Below are 19,860 nucleotides of genomic sequence, written 5' to 3'. Positions count from 1 at the left end.
TTCCACACCAGAGTAGATAACTCAAAAACTAGCAGCTTTTTGAACACTTCTGTCTACAGAAAGCACTGGAACATTGGTGGTATAAATAAACAATAAACTGCCAAGCAACTTGTATTTTCATACATTGTTCTTTACTTCTCTTGGTGTGATAAAATTGGTCCTCTCAAGATAGAGAGTGACTGGAGTAAAATAGTGAACATATTAGTGTCTCCCTAACATCACTACTTCACATGGTTCACATGTTCCCACACCATCAAAAGCCTAAACCTGAATAATGCAGGCCCTGGTCCTACTTACTGAGAATTCTGATTACTATTATTGTTTTATTATCTAGGTTGTAAACTCTTACATAAAGCTCTCAAAAAAAATCACTCACTTAAAAAAATCACAAAGGAAAAGATAGAACAAAAGCTGCTAAAAAGTGGGAAAAACTTTTCTAAATCTTTGTAAAAATTTTGGTGAATAGAAGCATATTAATAAGTATACAATTCTGGATGAAATGCTTATTAGTAGAGAACAAAAACATTAAAATATAAATGATTTTAGTATTCCAATGAAAAGGAATAGATTTTCAGGTTTGATAAATAAAAGCAAGACTCAACTATATATTATCTACAAAAAGCTCACTTTAAACACACACATTGAAAATAAAATATGAGGCTGGGTACAGTGGCTCACGCCTATAATTCTAGCACCTTGGGAAGCCAAGGCAGTGGATCACCTGTCAGGATATTGAGACCAGCCTGGCCAACATGGTGAAACCCTATCTCTTCTAAAACTACAAAAAATTAGCCGGGCATGCTGGCAGGTGCCTGTAATCCCAGCTATGAGGCTGAGTCAGAAGAATCACTTGAACCCAGCAGGCAGAGGTCTCAGTGAGCTAGCTGAGATCATGCCATTGTACTCCAGCCTGGGCAGCAAGAGTGAAACTTCATCTCAAAAAAAATAAAAATAAAAATAAAAATAAAAATAAGAAAGAAAGATAAAGAAAAAGAAAAGAAAATATTTTTTTAAAATATACTATACAATTATTAAAGTACAGTGCCAATACAGTCAACAAAGTAGACACCAGACGTAAAGAGGGTCATTTTATAGTGATAAAGGAAGCAATTCACCAAAAGGACATAACAATCCTAACTATGTATGAAATTAACAGCATAGCTTCAAAGTATCTACAATAAAAATTGATAGAACTGAAAGGGGAAATGGAGAAAGGCAAAATCATTGTTTAGTATGTTAATATCATTTTCTCAAGAACTGTGAGACGAACCACTCATAAAATCAGTAAGGATATGGAAGATTTGAACAACATTGTTAATTGAGTAAATTTGACCAAATTGACTACTATAGAACATTCTAATAAATAATAGTAGAAAAACACATTTTCTTGAGTGAATATAGAACATTCACTGAGATAGACCATATTCTTGGCAATGAAGTGATTCTCCATAAATTAGAGTAAGATGTAAAACTCAAAGATAATCAAATATATGATAGTAATATAATTGATTGGTAGCCAAATAATCCTAAAGTAGTTAATTTGTAAGTACTTTCTAAGTCTGAATTGTTTAAAAAACAAAGTCCAAACAAAAGTAACACATTATAAGTAAAATGTACATATTGTAAGTAACACTTAAGATCTGGGTTTTATTGCTTGTATTTCAAGTGTTCTCAAAATTTCAAGTCAATAAGTTTTCGTTATAAAAGAATTACTCTGATTATGTCATACATTTATAAGACATACTCCCTATTTGATTAGACAAAAATCTAAATCTTAAGAATTGTAATTCTCTTCAGTGTGAAAGTTAGGAAATTAAATTATGCTAATATTCATCCACAATTAATAAATTATTAAACTCACACTAAATCTAATGTTTTGAAGCCTAGAAATTGGTACCTCCATTAATGGAGTAATTTAAATTCCTATTAAGGTTGAGTTCACTTACAAAAACTAAGTAAAATAAAGATTACTTTATAATTGATATACCCAGGAGGCTGTTCTGAGGGAGTCACCCAGGGTAAGTGCCAGTTCCTGTTAATACCTAAAAGAGTGTCTATCAGCTCTCCAAGCACCTTGTGAGCTTGGGAGGGAGAGTATATGGTAGCACCATCATTGGCCCCCTAATGCTTCCACTCTTGTCTGAATTATAGCACATGCCACTGAATAGGGACCCTGCCTCAAATCTTACCTGCCTCTTTTCCAAACTGTGTGTATACTAGTTTCAGTCATATTTAAGCAGAGAGGGAGCAACGTCTATTTAAGATTTTGAACCACAGATTATAGATTTATATCCTGGCACTATCATTACTAGCTGTGCAATATGGAGAAGTTGTTAATCTCTCTATGCATCAGCTTCTTCACCTTTTTATGTTGACAATGATACTACCTAATTCATAGAGTCACTGTGAGGTTTAATTAATATTTTTAAGAGCTTAGAATAGCTTGTGGCTCCACAGTAAACAGTGTGTTTGCTAAAAATATCATGGTGTTGCCTAAAACCTTTCAAAGTTTTCTTATTGTCCTAAGGGAGAAAGTCTATACTCTTGAATTTGACTTTCAAAATACCAACTTATCTTTCAAACCTCATCTCTGTATACCTAAGCTATTAGGACTTAAGTTTCTTGAAAACTCCCTTACATGTCTTTTTACTTAAGGAATTTACCTTGGCTAGAATGTATTTCTTTGGCTTTCTTCATAAGTCCTAGTCTTCTTATAAGTCTTAGTTCAGTTACCACTTCCTTCCTGGAGCCTTCCCTAGCCTCTAAAGCTGTGATACATCCTCAAAGAGACCGTTTTGTTTGTTTGTTTGTTTGTTTGTTTTACTCATATGACTAGACTTTAGGCTATTTAAGAAATTATTTTTTGTGTATTGTTGTAATCTATATGCATAGCATATGAGTTCAATATGTATTTATTCAAAAAAAAGAAAAAATGAATAATCAATTAATGGGTCATACAGCAGCTGTATTATAAAAACAGAGATCACATTTCCTCCACTGTGACCTCATTAGCTAGCTAGATGGTTGTCTGGGACCAAAAATATCCATGAGAGAAAAACAAAGAGATAAACCGGGCTGGTGATTTTATTTTGAACAGTTACAAAGGTAATATAAGTTAGCCACAGGCCAACCTGGTGATCCGTTCAAGACATTCCCTGTCTCCATCTCTCAGCTAGTCGTAATGCTGTTGAGCAAATTGTTTCAGTTCTCTGACTCCCAGTTACTCGGTAGGATTGTTCTTCTTGACTTTCTCGCAGCTGGTTGAGGTCATGTGACATTTTGGCCAAAAAGTTGTAAGAAGTGAAATATATCACTTCTGAGTATGATTGTTTAAAACCCTACAGAGCTATCTATTTCCCTGTCAAAATGACTGGCAGTGGTCATGATGGAAGCTGCTTAGTCAGTCTACATCCAAGTATGAGATGACAAGAAGCAGGACCACTACCCACCTATGATGGTTATGTAGTGGGAGTGATATATTAACATTTGCTGTGAGAAGTTACTAAGATATTTTACCCTGCATGATAACATTCCCAATACTGAAAAAAAAAATTGTCTTCAGGAAACTATTAACAACTCACAGACTACATACTGGAGCATGTTGATCAACATTTCTAAAAACTCTGGGAAAACACTCAAAGGAAACTCCCAAATTCTATGAAATCTTTGATTATTTTGGAGGCTCAAGTCTGTAACAATAACATTCTTTGCATGACTGAGCTATGAGGAAACTATTTTGATTGTTTCTTTGGAAAATATGAACTTTTAAAAATCATATAATTTAGGAGAATATGTTTCTAGAATAACTATTGTAAAATTATAACAAATTTAAGTTGTAGTTCTTAAGCTGAAGCATTTGCTTTTCATGTCAAATAATAACTGAACAAAATAAATTATCATCCAGAGATTTATACTGGGTAGAAAGGAAAATAATTAATCTGATATGTTTGGTCTTGCAAGTTGAGTAAGATACATTGCCAGTTTGGAAAAGTTCTATCTTGAATTTAGTCATCTCCTTAATTGCTTTTATTTTTTATACAAATGTTTTGGTTTTTTTTCAGTTTTGAAAGGCAGAAAATAAGTGATATAGGAATTAATAAAAAGATGAAATTAATAGTTCTCCAACTAAGGGGTCGAACATAATGGTTTCCTCAACCTCAATACAACATTTTTCAGTTCAAGGGACAATGGAATTTATAGCAGCCCAAGTCTCTGAAAAGGGTACTTCCTGGATCCTATGCTAAGGTTCCATTATGTGTGAGTGTGTGTGTGTGTGTCTGTGTGTGCGTCTGTGTGTGTGTGTCTGTCTGTCTGGTGATAAGGAACTTATATTTGTTTTCTCTCAGTTATAAAAAAAAAAATGACTAACAGATATTTTGCTGACACTCTGTTAGCAGATCTTCTGGTGGGAAATGTGACAAAAGAGGAGGATGAGGAAAAAATTCTGCTTCCATAAAGGTAAAAGTGATTTTAAAAATTCATAGTATTAGCAAGAATTGGTTTTCTTGTAACACAAAGGAATTGATTTCCTAATAGTATGAATTACAGCTGGGATCCTTTGACCTCTCACTTCTTAGAAAATAGGTATTATTACCTAACCCGAAATTCTGGTTAATTTCACTGCCTGCTTTTTCTCCCCAAAACAAGAGTAACAACAGCAGTGACAATAAAAACACCATCAATAAACAGTTCTACTATTGAAGAGATATTTTACAACAGCTTTTGGTGGAAAGAATGCATTGGTTTTGCAAACAGAATCTATCAATACATGGATTCTCTGACAATAGCCACAACAGACACAGGCGTTGGAAGTGACTCCATGCTGAAATAGAGGCTGGGGGGTACAAGTAAATGAATAATATACTCAGGGAAAATGTGAAGACAAGTGAAGCATTTTGAGTAAATGTTTTCAGAACTACAGGATAACTCATTTGCTGTTGGTCACGCAACTGCCTGAATGCAGCAGTTTCTTGATAATCTGTTAGATATTTCTAACCGCTGATTTAGCAATTGTGATACATTTTCTGGTTAAGAGTCTCCTACAAGGGCATCCATATCACAAGAAAAAGAAAGAGAGAGGAACTAGGTCCACTTTTGGTTAAGTTCTCTGACTAAATACAGAGTTTATAAGACTGCCTATAAAATTAAAATACATTGTTCTTTCTTCCTAAAAACGAACAAAAAAACCCCATTTGGGGATCTTTCAAAAGTGTGTATGATTTGAATGCAAATGAATGTCTCATATTATATTCTAGCAAAAGGAAGTTATTTTACAATCTCAAAAGAGTATTAATATTATTTTAATTTTTTTTTTATTTTTAAAACTCAAGAAATCTCACATTTTCATAAAGCATGGTTTGTAACAGCCCTTTTTTAATTCAATTGACTAATCAAAGGATTGTAATCATCTGGCCAAAACATCACTATTCCCTACTCCAGCTCTCTTAGAAGTCTTTCTAAATAGATTGTAGAGGTCTTTCCAGTGGAGCCAAAATGTATCTTTAGAGCCATTCTTGAAATATTATATTCAATAATTCACAATAGACGGAAATTCACACACAGTTGTTATGATTATTTATTTCCGTTTCTAATTCCTCCACAAAAATACAAATTCTCTTTTAGCAGTAGTTATTATTCATCTTTATATCAGATAGCACAGCTCAGCATATGGTATGCATATGGCCAATTAATATATTATTAAATTCCATATTTGATATTATAAAGATATGAAATTTTCACATGAGGATACCCCTTTTTTATTTTGTATAGCTAGTATACAATTACATATGCAATGTTTAACTGGTTGTATAAAATCATACGTCTAAGACATGTAGTACTAAACAGAGTTCTTCAAAAATTTCAGCATGTTACCATCACATGTGCTCACTAAAAGTTTTTTTCACATGAAGTCATAGGTTTATCTAATTTCAAGCCATTGAAAATTTCTGAAATATATGATTCAACTAAATGAGAAGAAGGGTGAAGGATTTAGTTGGTTAAGTTCCCAATAACACTTAGAAACAATAAAACAATAATCTTTGACATTAGGCAAATCCGGATAATGCGGCAGCAGGAAGACTTCAGCAAAATCGTTAATTTTTAAAAATTGTTATTGCTTACTGGTGCCTCCTTTCTCCTCTGCCAGTCATTCCAAACTCATCACATTCTGGTTGAACCTTCTGCTCATATAAATGCACATTCTCTCCCTCAGGCTGTGACGCTCATATTCATGTACCTATCCTTTCTGTATAAAGAATTACTTTCAGCTACCTGTCAACCAACAGCCTGCTAACATGTTATCTAGTAATAGCTTGAAGTATATTTGACATTTTCTAGGATACTCTTGAAGATGATAAAGATCTTGAAACATAAATTAATCATTTCCAATAGTGAAATTTTAGTTATTAATATCACAATTCCCAAGAAATGTCTGAGAGCAGAAAACTGGTCACTTAGAACTTCCAGAATTCATTACTCATAACCTAGCAGTCAATCTATACATCATCTAATATTATTCTAAAGTCAGTGTTTATGTGAGCCTAAAATATTACAAATCTAGAAGTTCTTCAACAACTCTTTCCCAACACATTGGAAATTACTGGCACTCCCTGGTAATTACTGTTATTACAAAGTTGTCTTGCTTCTACAACAAATATGTGTCAGGAGAAGAAAAAGAAGCGACCTTTACTAGATTAAAGATTATCTACAGCTACATTTCTCTAAATTTCGGTCTAGATAAAAATGAGAAAATATGTTTTAATTGTACAGTATTGTTAAAACCTATGAATTTGAATGTTTGTGATTCATTGCCAGTTAACTGAAAGGAGTTGTTCTGGACATTTATCCTTCTCCTTAGCACCATCCAAAATGAATATTTTCACACAATGGAGAACCACTTCCCACACTAAGAAACTGTCACACTCACAAAGCTAGTTGATCTCCCAAGCATTACTGCTAGGTACTGTTAGGTAGTTACAGTTCCTGGATTCTAAATTTAAAAGCACATTTTACCACAATCCAGATTCTACTGTTTTAATCTCAGCTACGATCCAGAATATTGAGGAAGGAAAAAATTTCATTATTTCATAGATTCTGGGAAAGAATCAGTGAATTAACTTGACAAGCTAATTCTATCTTATATAAATATGCTCTTTAAACTTTCAATTTTAGAGTTCACAAAGCATTTTCATATGAATTTTCCATTTGATTATCATTCACATTTTTTAAATATGAGAAAAATGTCTGAAAATGACTTGCACAAGATACTCCTGACTCTCATTTCAGAATTCTGAATTCCCCCTGTTCTCAACTCACATCTCCACACACACACACACACAAAAAAAAGAACAAATTGAAATAATAGATTATTGTAAATATTCCCACCTATAAACAATCTCAATGGGAAACCCTTTCTGATCCCACTACTCCTGACTTAGATAGGAGTGTATCAAAATAGCTACCATTATCTGCAGCCCTGAGAACAGTCTCCAGAATCCTTACTCAATATCTACTTTCACTTTAAAATGTAATAAGAAAAAGAATTTAGCTGTCTTAAAAAAAATGGTCTAAATGGCAGACTTAACTCAAAATAGCCACCAGAATTATATAACCAACCAAATGTATTTCCTTTTCACACTAAGACACGACTCATCTGAAACAAAATCTAAATTGCACAGATCAGCAAGACAGAAAGAGAAGTCAAAGCAGGTCTTTCTCAGCCATTACCTGGTGCAATTGAAGGGCTCTAATTTTATTTACTCTTGGGCTTTCATAATACAGTTATAATGCCTCATAAGTTGACTTTCTGTGACAATTGATGATATACTTGAAAAAGCATGTCTATATTTAAATCAGTCATTCTTTTGAAATAATGCAGGCATAATCTTGTTTCCAAAGTATTTTAAATTAGTAAGAACACCTTTGACATTGAATCAGACTAAAGTGAAAGACTGGTTTATTAGAAACTGATAGTAAAAAAGCATCTATTTTCAATTTTTTATTAGATAAGTATATTTAACATTTTCATCAGAGAGTAATTTCACCTAGTTATTTGTAACAATAAAATATTATTGGATGTCACTGTACCCTTTTCCAATGTCTATCATGTATCACCACACCTTTCTCGTTTGTATATAGGTGCACTATATACAAGACCAACTAAAGTGACTCGTTCAACTGAGATAATTACTAGGATAATTAAAGTAATACATGCTTATTATAAAACACTCTGGCAATTAAACCAGTCTTCAATTTTAAACCAGAAGCACATTACAAACTGTGTCTCCAACTTTCATAAACCAGTATTAGCAACTTTCACTCTAACAGCACATGAATGAGTCTAAAATAGCAGTAGCCATAATATATATGGTATCTGCATGCATAACGAAAGGAAAAACTAAGACATCTATTCGGAAACTGGATAAATGTAAGGCTAAATGTGCTTTGTCCTAAAATAGCCTGATTCATCTGCTGCTTCAGTTCTTCAGTTGGTATATTTTGGGGAGAAGTAATGCATAATAAGGGCCAGGCACACTGGCTCATGCTTGTAATCTAAGTGTTTTGGGAGGCTGAGGTGGGAGGACAGCTTGAGACCAGGAGTTCCAGACCAGCCAGGGCAATATAGCAAACCCTGTCTGTACAAAATAAATTTTTTTTAAATTAGCCAGGAGTGGTGGCATGCACCTGTAATACCAACTGTGTGGGAAGATCCTTTGAGCTTAGGAGTTCAAGGCTGCAGTGAGCTATAATGCCACCACTGCTCTTTAGCTTGGGCAAAAGAGCAAGACCGTATCTCTGAAAAAAGAGTAAGGTATAATAGTATTTATAATTCTTTCAATATTTGACAAGATAATAAGCACAATAAAGGGATAATAATTAAACTCTTTTTGAGATTTTTATATTTTAAATTTATAGAAACATTCATACTATAACTTACATTTCTATAAACTTTTTAGTTTCAAAGTGTATGTTCAACAATAACGTCTCAGTTGAACCTTAGATTCTATGAAATTGAACAAAAAGTCACCATTATCCCCATAATGTCAATGAGGAAGTTGATTAATTTTTCCATGATTTCTAAATTCCCTTGGAAGATTTCCTAGACTTTGCCACTTGGAAGGGCATATAGTTTCAAACTTAGATATGAAAGTGGCCATATTTAGTGTGCTTTCCCTAGAAGCTCTCTTCTACTCCCTAGTACACACTCATATACAATATTTTTCTCTCGGTTTTGTTGTTTACACCATAAATGCTTGTAATACTGGATTCAAAACATTGTTGTTTTATTGGTTTGTTTAATTACATGTTTTATTTTCTTACTGAATTGAAATTCCATTGAGGGAATAACTGAAATCATTTAGCAAGTATTTTAGAGTCCGATTATTTCCCCAACACTATGCTAGGAGCTGAAGATGCAGGAAAGCCATGATATCTGCCCTTTTGGAATCTAATACATAGTTGTAAAGGCACAGATTTAGAGAGATTACAAAAGTGATGAATGTTACAAAGCAGAAGCACAAGGAGTTATTCCAGATCCATTATAGATGGAACTAATTGTATCTGAGAGATTAGTTGATTCTACCTAAAGGAAGCAATGCTTAAAAAAAAATGAGATGGATAATCTGAAACTGTTGAAAGGAATGAAGTTCTAGAAAACATGAACACATATTTTCATGAACATGAAACAAACGGATTTGAAATGTAGTAATGTAGTATTTGGCAAACTAAAGAGGTTCAACATAGTTAAAGAATAATGAAATAGAGTTTCTCAGGTTGAGAGAGTTTGGCCAGAAACAAATTTCAAAGGGCCTTGAATATTGCATTGTATGTTGAGAGTAATGAAACATTACAGAAATATTTTCAGCAGGTGGGTAATATTGTAATAGTTACTCTTCAAAACTACCACTTTTGAGTTCCTGAGAAGGCAAGCAAGGGTCAATTTTAAAATACAGTTATGAATTGAGAATAGAAATCCAAATGAGAGACAAGTTGGCTTGGACTAGGATGGTGATAAGGGGATCAAGTGAAGAAGTTACAGGATTCCAACTACACTCAGGAAGTAGTAGAATCAGTAGGACTTGCTTATTTCTTAGAAATTAAAAGAGAAGGAGAAGAATACTTTTTAGATTTCTGACTTGAGCAACAGGAAATAAGGGAAAAGGAGAAGATTTAAAGAAAAAATGAACCTACTGGGCTTGAGCAGCTCATGAGATATCTTTGTAGGATGTCACTGAGTCATGTGGACACTGAGGCAACTAGGTATATATAATTTAGAAACTTGAATATCTATCTGATTATTATCAACATATAGCCATGGAATTATATAAAAACTTGCAAAACAAGAAAACAGATTGGGACAAGGATCGGGCATTAAGAAAGTTGAATGTTTTAATCTTAAAGTGGGAAGCATGAACATTTCAAATCAGATCTTATATTCTGATATTTAACAGAGATTTCCATGTCAAAAGCACTGAGATGATACAGATCTGCCATGGGGCACTGACCAAAGAACATGCATAAAATTAAATCTTACCTCTAACATATGTATATATACACCATGCACACCCTGTTAAAACTTTTTTGTTGTCTTCGGGCCGGGCACAGAGGCTCACGCCTGCAATCCCAGCATTTTGGGAGAAGAAAGTATAGTTAGAAATCATTTTACATATATGAATATCCACAGTCATCTCTTTTATTTTTTTTTTCAAGAAATGAACTAGGCAAGCAAACAGATGATTCTAGGAGAGTGTAAATGAATAATTTCAAAGAAAACAGTTTGGCATTTTAGAAGATAGGACCTTAAAGTAACAACCAATAGAGGACACCTAGTGGTCTTTAGCAGAATCAATATTTGCTTGCAGAACATATCAGGCAATTCACACACATGCAATAATGTTGGTGGGTGGATCACCTGAAGTCAGGAGTTCAAGGGCAGCCTGGCCAACATGGTGAAACCCTGTCTTTACTAAAAATACAAAAATTAGCCAGGCATGTTGGCTGCACCTGTAATACCAGCTACTCAGGAGGCTGAGACAGGAGAATCACTTGAACCCAGGAGGCGGAGGTTGCATGAGCTGAGATGGAACCAACTACCCGCCAGCCTGGGTGACACAGCAGTTGCCTTGACTTAACATTTCATTTCCACATAGAACTCACTACATTGTATGTTAAAATTTCAGCATATCTGTTAAGCTATCACATTAAAAAGTACATAATACTGAAAACAATTATCTCACAATACTAATAATTGTTTAGAGAAGGAACTTAAAACTCTGTTTAATTGGAGAAGAAAGTATAGTTAGAAATCATTTTACATATATGAATATCCACAGTCATCTTTTTTTTTTTTTTTTTTTTTTTTTTTTTTTTTTTTTTTTTTTTCAAGAAATGAACTAGCCAAGCAAACAGATGATTCTAGGAGAGTGTAAATGAATAATTTCAAAGAAAACAGTTGGGCATTTTAGAAGATAGAACCTTAAAGTAACAACCAATAGAGGACACCTAGTGGTCTTTAGCAGAATCAATATTTGCTTGCAGAACATATCAGGCAATTCACACACATGCAATAATGGTGTTAGTAGATGTGCTAATTTCAGAAAGATGTCATCATAAATATGATATTTATAAATATTACAAAAATACCCATTTAAATATTTCAGATAACTTCCATATGCTTCATTTCATTTGAACTTCACAACTGTTTGATTGTTTGTGGGCAATCAAAATCACATAAGTCACTTTATGTGATTTTTCCCTAAGTTGAAATATACACTAATTTCTGTTATAGAATCCATTCCATACGATCATAAAAATTGAAACTTCCAATATAATTGATATTTAAAATTGTAAAACACTGCGAATAGACTTCATAGAAGGCCTTGTCATATTTCATTAACTGATACAAACATTTTTCGACAGCAAGAGTACTTGGCAAAGATAAAACTTTTCTTAGCTATCTAAAAAAGTACTGTGTTTGACACTGACTGCATATAAAAAAATGCAAGGAAGTGATAAAACTCTCTTCTAACTAGTGTTGTTAGCTCTATCCACAGTGGCCTCCAATCTCCTTCATTCTGTAGCATGCTAAAATGTAAATCTCCTGCCTAAAATGCATCAATGGCACCTTTTGAGTAAGCCCATCATTAGCACAAATTTTGGTCTGCATCTCCAAACTCAATCTGGGAATCTGCATCTACTGCACTAGGCTGCTTGTATCTCGTATCTTCTGGAATGCACTCGTCTGCCTGGCCCACTTGTTCAGCCTGGTAATCTATAACCCAGATTCAAAATTCAGTTCAGTATGTTTGAAGGCCTCATCTTATGCAAAAGCAATTGTGTTGTTCACTCCCTTATTTATGCCACTACTTCCCACACCATCTGTGATTATTTGCTCACATCTGCTTTTCTTACAATATTGGCATCAGTCTTCTATCCTTATTTGCAGCATCTCCACATATAGATTACTCAGTAAATGCCTGGGAGTGAAGAACGGATACTCTCTTATTATTATTTAACGAATTTAGAACATGGGAGATTGCCAGTATTTAGTGGATAAGCATGCTCTGATTATTTATTGTGTTTATAACCCTGCACTAATATACAAAAAGATTCAAGGGCAAAATTTGACACTGATTCTTCCCTATGATGTCTATGTCTGACAGAAAGAAAGGAAAATATGTGTAATAAAGCATTAGTAACCAAATTATCATGAACAAATATATGTAGAGCCAGCAGAAATTTTCATTGTAAAGGTATTGACTGTCACAGTAGAGTGCATCAATGCAGAATACTTTCTGGAAATGAGTTGAAGTCTGATTTTTTTTTTTTTTTTTTTTACGGAGTTTCGCTCTCGTCGCCCACACTGGAGTGCAATGGCACGATCGTAGCTCACTGCAACCTCCGCCTCCTGGGTTCAAGCTGTTCTCCTGCCTCAGCCTCCCGAGAAGATGGGATTACAGGCGCCCACCACCATGCCTGGTTAATTTATATATGTGTGTGTGTGTGTATACATATATTTTTTTTAGTAGAGACAGGGTTTCACCATGTTGGCCAGGCTGGCCTCAAACTCCTGACCTCAGGTGATCCACTGCATCTGGCCTTAAGTCTGATTTTTAAAGGAGTGATAGAAAAAAAAAAAGGCTTTCCAAATCAGAGATGTAGCAGGAATAAAATTATTCAAGCAGAAAGAATCATTTCCTGCAAGCAGCACTGTAAAACTGAAACAAAAACAAACAGGAAAGAGTTGGGTGCAAATATGAAGTGACGATGGTAAGACCAGGGAAGAATGTGCTGGAGAGCTTTGAAGGCACAGCAAGGAAACACAGATTTGATGTGATAAGCAATATGGAGGTTCTCTAAGTTCTGGTACAGGGCAGGTTTGGGAAAATTCTGCTGTTTGCTTATGGCAAGTCTTAGAATCCTATGTGTTTTTTAAAATATAAAAGTAATTAGAATATGCATTGTATAATTATAGATAGGCAATTTATAGTAAGAGTTAGCTTCTACTCTACACCAATTTGAATGCTAAAATTAACCAAACACAGAAACTGTAATCTGCATTAGCTCCCTATGGAATACATTTCCTTATCACTGTTCTGTTGGTATACATAATTTGTATATAAAACTATCTCTAAGCCAGTATAAAAATCTAATATTGGTTTCAAGACAAGCATTGAAATGTTCAAGACACATTATTCATCTGAAATTGCTATAGGTATGTAAGATCAAAACCATAGGCCTTCTTTCCTGTCCCAAAATGTATTTAATTAATTGTATTATGTCCCAGTTCTATACAAGGGAGATTGGGGAGATGGGAAATGATGAATAAAAAGTAAAATCTTATAGCTATATATTCCAAAGCCATAGTTATTATATAATGATGCATTTCCCACTTTCTAAAATTAAGAATAATTTATGCTTTATCTATGACGTTAAGTCTTACAAAGAGATAATCATTACAGAGTAGCATTTCTATTTGCAATTAATATTTCCTAAACCTCTAAAAAATTTCGAAGGTCATCTCCTGTTGATAAAATGACTGAGATCAGCAGCTGTAAAGGAACTCTTCACCTTTACACACTGAATAATCTCCTATTCGCTAAGCTCTTAATCTCTCTTTATCTCTTCAGTGGCTTGTGATTGTCACATATTCCATTTAATTTCCAGGGATTTCCTCACCGTATGTCTCTTTTAGGAGGATCACACTGAATTTGTTCCCCTTGTGATAGGTTATGAAATAGCAGTCTGGCTTGGATAACTGTCTTATTTATTATATTTAATAATAACAACAACGACAATGCTGATTCAAATAATAGTTTTTTAAACCCAAATGTAAAAATGGGAAAGATTCACCTCAGTTTTCTAGCTACTACATGAAAAGAAATTTCTGGCTTGATTTATCTAAATTGTCTCTGATTTTTACCTCACCTGGAAATATATACAAAGTTTCAGTGTAATGTCACAGAAAGCTATTTTTACATCCCAAATCTATTGATCTTATAACTGACTCATGAAAACAACTTCCCTCCTCACTTCTTAACACCATGTGTTTCATAAATTAGTTGCTCAAATCAGCTATTTCCTCCTGTATTAACCACTAATTCAGCTTTAGTAATGATAATAACATAAGCACAAAATTTTAAAGCTTCTGTATCTGATTCATAATATTTTTCTAATTTATTTGGCATCAGAGCTCCTTCTTGTTTTTCAGTTGAACTAATTCAGTCCAGAAAAAAAAAAATGTATTGTTGAAGATGGAAGCAGCTTCCTATAGAAGGCAGCAGCTTTCCTCAGGAATGATTCATTTAGAACAGTGGCAGCTTCCAGACTTCACACATTACTTCCCCAAATTTGCTGAATTTAGCATTAGCCAGCTTGGTACTAAAACACTCAGAACCAAAGACATGTGGGTGAACTCACATCTTCCTCTGCATTCTTATTGCAAAAGCTCAAAGAGCTACTTTTTCTGATTTATTTGTTGTATTTCTACTTGTAAACACATCCTGGTGGCATTTACAAAAATCAGGTAGAGAGATTTCCAGTTTTGGAATCATTCAAATTTCTTGGTGATTATGGTTAGAAACATGTAGGTGATGGAAAGATGAATTTGTATTACATTCTGGATTATGACTCTGTTTCTTCCCTGTTGAACAGGATTACTAACGGGCATTAAATACCCAAGATATATGATATTGTATGGGGTATCATATAATCAAGAAAACATTCTTCACCTAAATGGGCTTATGGTTCATTTATTACCAAGCTCATTTATTTATAAGAAACATGTTGCCAAGTCACAACTCTAGCCTGAATGTGCTTGGTTACCAAATGTCTGTAAGTGCATATTAAATTGTATTTTACAATAATGATAGCAGTGAGCTGGTGTTCCTAAATTTTATCACGGCATCTTTACAACACATCATGTTACACAGATCTAGGTGCCTGTGATTACTGCCAGAAGCCAAAGGACATTGGTGTTAAGGAGTATACTTTTCCATGACCACATAGCCTGCCATTTTATGTGATAGGATGCCATCTGTTTATCCTGCTGCCATTCTCTAGTAACTGGGCTAAAACCACAAGATATTAAAAATAGTCACATTGCTACTGTATTTTTAATTGACTGGATATTTATATCAGTGACTTTCCTCTCACAGGATATTTGTTAAAATATTTTTCTGTGGCCTTGTTTCAAGAGGTACTATTCAACTCTGTTGCATTGCATGGCCCACAGTCTTATTTAAGAAAAGTTCGGCTGGGCGCAGTGGCTCAAGCCTGTAATCCCAGCACTTTGGGAGGCCGAGACGGGCGGATCACGAGGTCAGGAGATCGAGACCATCCTGGCTAATATGGTGAAACCCCGTCTCTACTAAAAAATACAAAAAAAACTAGCTGGGAAAAGTGGCGGGTGCCTGTAGTCCCAGCTACTCGGGAGGCTGAGGCAGGAGAATGGCGTGAACCCGAGAGAAGGAGCTTGCAGTGAGCTGAGATCCGGCCACTGCACTCCAGCCTGGGTGACAGAGCAAGACTCCGTCTCAAAAAAAAAAAAAAAAAAGAAAAGTTCCCTATAATTTCTTAGACAGTCTATAAAATGGTAGAATATTAAGATATTTATAACTAAAGCAGTATATGTCATAGTAAGAACCGATATAGTTTTGCAGTTAAGAACACTGGCTCGTAAGTCTGATTGCCAAGTTTGGAATCCCAGCTCCACTTCTTACTAGTTCTATGAATCTGGACAAGTTACCTTATTGTATTTAATTGTTCTCATCTGTAAAATGATGACAATAATTATATTTACATCACTGTGTTGTTAGGAAGATTCAGTGAGCTAATATATGTAAAGAACCAAACATACTAGTTGACATGTAATAAGCCTTCAATAAATATTGCAATTACTAGCAAGAATCATCTTGGTTTGGTATGAATCTCAAATTAGCATTAAAAAGCTTTGAGAACTGAACATTTCTTCCATTTTAGATGGAATGTGCTATGTAGAGAAAAATTACAAGATGAATCTGATTTCTCAAATGTGCTTCATTTGATTTTAAATATATCCCATATCTATATTTTAAGAATGATCCATTTTTATGCCTTTTTATCAGTGCGTTATGCAGTGTTTTATTATTGCATGTCATTTCCTGAAATCCTGTGAACCAAAATGTCACTGTCAAGCACATACAAAAACACTGCTACCGCCTCACAGAAATCAAACAGAACTTCCATTTTATGACATATTTAAAAGCATAATTTATCTTAAAAATGCTAAAAAGTATTTCTGCAGGGGACAAAGCAGTAATCTATAGCCAGTATATGACTTCATATGACTCTCATTAGTGTTGGTTTAGGTATTCTGTAAGTCTTTTGGACTCTTATGTTTATGCAGACAATAAAATTCAGGTTATAATTAATAGAAAAAGACTTAGGAAGAAAAGGAAGTCAAAATGGTTAATATGCATACTTTGAAGACAGGGATATAAACTCCTTTTCTTGATGATGGTTTAAGTCAGATCTTTGGAAATTCCAGTCGGCTGAGTCCTCTCAGGTCTCACCCACTGTCTAACAACAACATATGCCCTATTCAGCAAAATATGGGCCATGATTGGTCAGATTCACTCCATTTATTCACTATACTCTTTGTGTTTTCTATGTACTAACGTCCCTCTTGAATATGTTCTTTTTTAGTATTATGAAATGAACTAATAGGGAGAAATTATAATAAGTTACTATAGGCAAGGTATAACAATGAGCAAAATTAATACGCTAAAATCAAAGCCATTATATATATAACTTGGAAATAAAGAAACAATCTCTTTTACCCCAGCATGAAATCAATGAAACTTCAAAATTAGAGGAGACAAAAACCACACTATCTCATAGAGCTAATGATGTGCCAGATTAGCAATCAGACCCTACACATCTTTATCAAAGACGGTACCAGGCCGGGCGCGGTGGCTCACGCCTGTAATCCCCGCACTTTGGGAGGAGGAGGTGGGCGGATCACGAGGTCAGGAGATCGAGACCATCCTGGCAAACATGGTGAAACCCCATCTCTACTAAAAATACAAAAAAAAAAAAAAAAAAAAAATTAGCCAGGTGTGGTGGCGGGCGCCTGTAGTCCCAGCTTCTCTGGAGGCTGAGGCAGGAGAATGGTGTGAACCCGGGCGGCGGCGGAGCTTGCAGTGAGCCGAGATCCAGCCTGGGCGACAGAGCGAGACTTCGTCTCAAAAAAAAAAAAAAAGATGGTACTTGATGTATTTATATTTGGTTTTAAAAAAACCAAAGTGGGAGAGGGGTTGTATTGATCAGGATAATAATTGTTGATTAAAGTGTATTTATTTTAAAATATAATAAATTGGCATAAAATGATCGCTATTTTTTTAGTTCATTCAAATCCATTATTTGATCATGTATTTTATGAATACAATATATCACTTATGCATGGAAAAGAGGAGTCAAATACATTTTTCTACTTGAATTTCATAAAACTCATTACGCATAGCACAGTAATTGTTCATTGTAAAACAGCCATAATTAACAATTTTCTGATATAGATTTTAAAAAAGAAAAAGATGAATCTTACCTCTTCCCACTGATGTATGTATCTAATTAACCTTGAAAGTCGTAATAAACGCAAGAGACTGAGAATTTTTGTAAACCTCACAATGCGAAGTGCCCTGGCTGTCTTGTAAACTTCTGAATCCATTCCTTTTTCTACAATAAGAAAGATATAATCCACTGGGATGGATGAGATGAAGTCAACCACAAACCAGCTTTTTAAATAATTCATCTTGATCACTTTGGGGTCCAGGATGATTTCAGAACTGTCTTCGTTGACAGTTCCAGTCCTAAAATTCATGATCAGGTCCAGTAGGAAAACTGTATCTGATGCCACATTGAAAATAATCCATGGTGTTGTTGTTTGCTCTGTAAAGAATGTGATTCCAACTGGTATGATGACTAGATTTCCAACCATCATTATAAGCATTATTAAATCCCAATAAAACCTACAACAAATAAAAAAATCAGATTTTAAGATGTAGAAAACAACGAGCCTATCCCCCCCATGAAAAATTATTGCTGACATATAGTGAGATCAACAAGTAAAAGAACAAAGAAATGGTTTTATTTAAAAAAAAATAATTCCTTAAATGGCTATATGTTTAAATCTAAGTAAAATTAATATATTCTTAAACCAAGGCATTATGATTATGAAATTCTAAAAATTATGTGATATGAAGAATTATACAAATAAAATCAAGAACATATTTATTTAGTAAAAAGGCAAAAAAGCAACCTGCCTTATAATTAATACAAAATATAGACAGAAACTACAAAGAAGTATAAGATTAGAAGATATGTAAGAAAGCCTTTGGGAAGGCTCTTTGAAGATGTTTTGAATTATTTTAGATGGTCAATTTACCAATCATAGATTAGAAAAAAAAAAAAAAAGAAATAAATAGGATACTCTAAAAATTTTAGTACTGCAAATTTATCTCAAGGAATACAGATTAGGTTTGCCATGGAATCTAGAATACCCTGGAGTTTTGCAGTACTCCAAATATTTTATGCTTTATTCTTCTTTTGCTTGAAATAAGAAAACTAATTTTGGTCTGATGCTAAGAACTGAACAGGTTCTACTCCATATTTGAAACTAGAATCTACATAAAATTTGCGTTTTTATTACTACTTTATTGAACAACTACTTTAAATATATTGTCACTACTTTTCCAAAAAAATTCTTTTTTTGTTTGTTTGTTTGTTTGTTTTTGAAACACAGTTTCACTCCTGTTGCCCAGGCTGGAGTGCAATGGCATGATCTCAGCTCACTCAAACCTCCACCTCCCGAGTTCAAGTGATTCTCCTTCTGCTTCAGCCTCCCGAGTAGCTGGCATTACAGGCATGCCACCATGCCCAGCTAAAAAAAAATCTTTAACATTTCTAATTTAATTCTGAACATGCCTATGACTACTAGGTACCTTTTGAAATATTCTTTTGAGATAAGAATATTAAAATTGAGAGAAAAACCAGAAAATTTAAAATTTAAATTTTAATATTAAAATTAAAATTGAGAAAAATATTAAAATTGAGAGAGAACTTCATTCCTGGTTTATATAGCTCAACTAAATTCATCTGGCATAACTATAGTGTTATTTTTATAAGGGTTCTTTCAGTCTGTTGACACTCCTGTTAATCAAATATTTATAGTTGTTACAGTGTATACTTGTAAAAATGAAAAAAAAAAAAGCTAACACAACTGTATAATCATGAAATGTCTCCAGAAACATAAGTTATTTTTTCCTAGTCATAGGTATGTTATTTGAGCAGTTTTGTGTAAACAATATAAACTTCCATGATAAAAAA

The 19,860-nt window shown here is 34.0% G+C and overlaps 1 protein-coding gene across 1 annotated transcript in view; it reads right to left on the bottom strand.

Annotated features, from left to right (window-relative positions):
- Window positions 1-19,860, bottom strand: part of LOC105487501 (hyperpolarization activated cyclic nucleotide gated potassium channel 1) — a 440,263-nt gene that overhangs the window by 360,481 nt on the left and 59,922 nt on the right. The window contains exon 2 of the mRNA XM_011750962.3: window positions 18,080-18,503. Coding sequence (XP_011749264.1) covers window positions 18,080-18,503 — 424 coding nt within the window. The remainder of the gene's footprint in view (window positions 1-18,079; window positions 18,504-19,860) is intronic.

Source organism: Macaca nemestrina, chromosome 6, assembly GCF_043159975.1.
Source record: "Macaca nemestrina isolate mMacNem1 chromosome 6, mMacNem.hap1, whole genome shotgun sequence".
NCBI classification, from domain to species: domain Eukaryota; kingdom Metazoa; phylum Chordata; class Mammalia; order Primates; family Cercopithecidae; genus Macaca; species Macaca nemestrina.
This window is presented reverse-complemented; position numbering and strand designations above follow the sequence as displayed.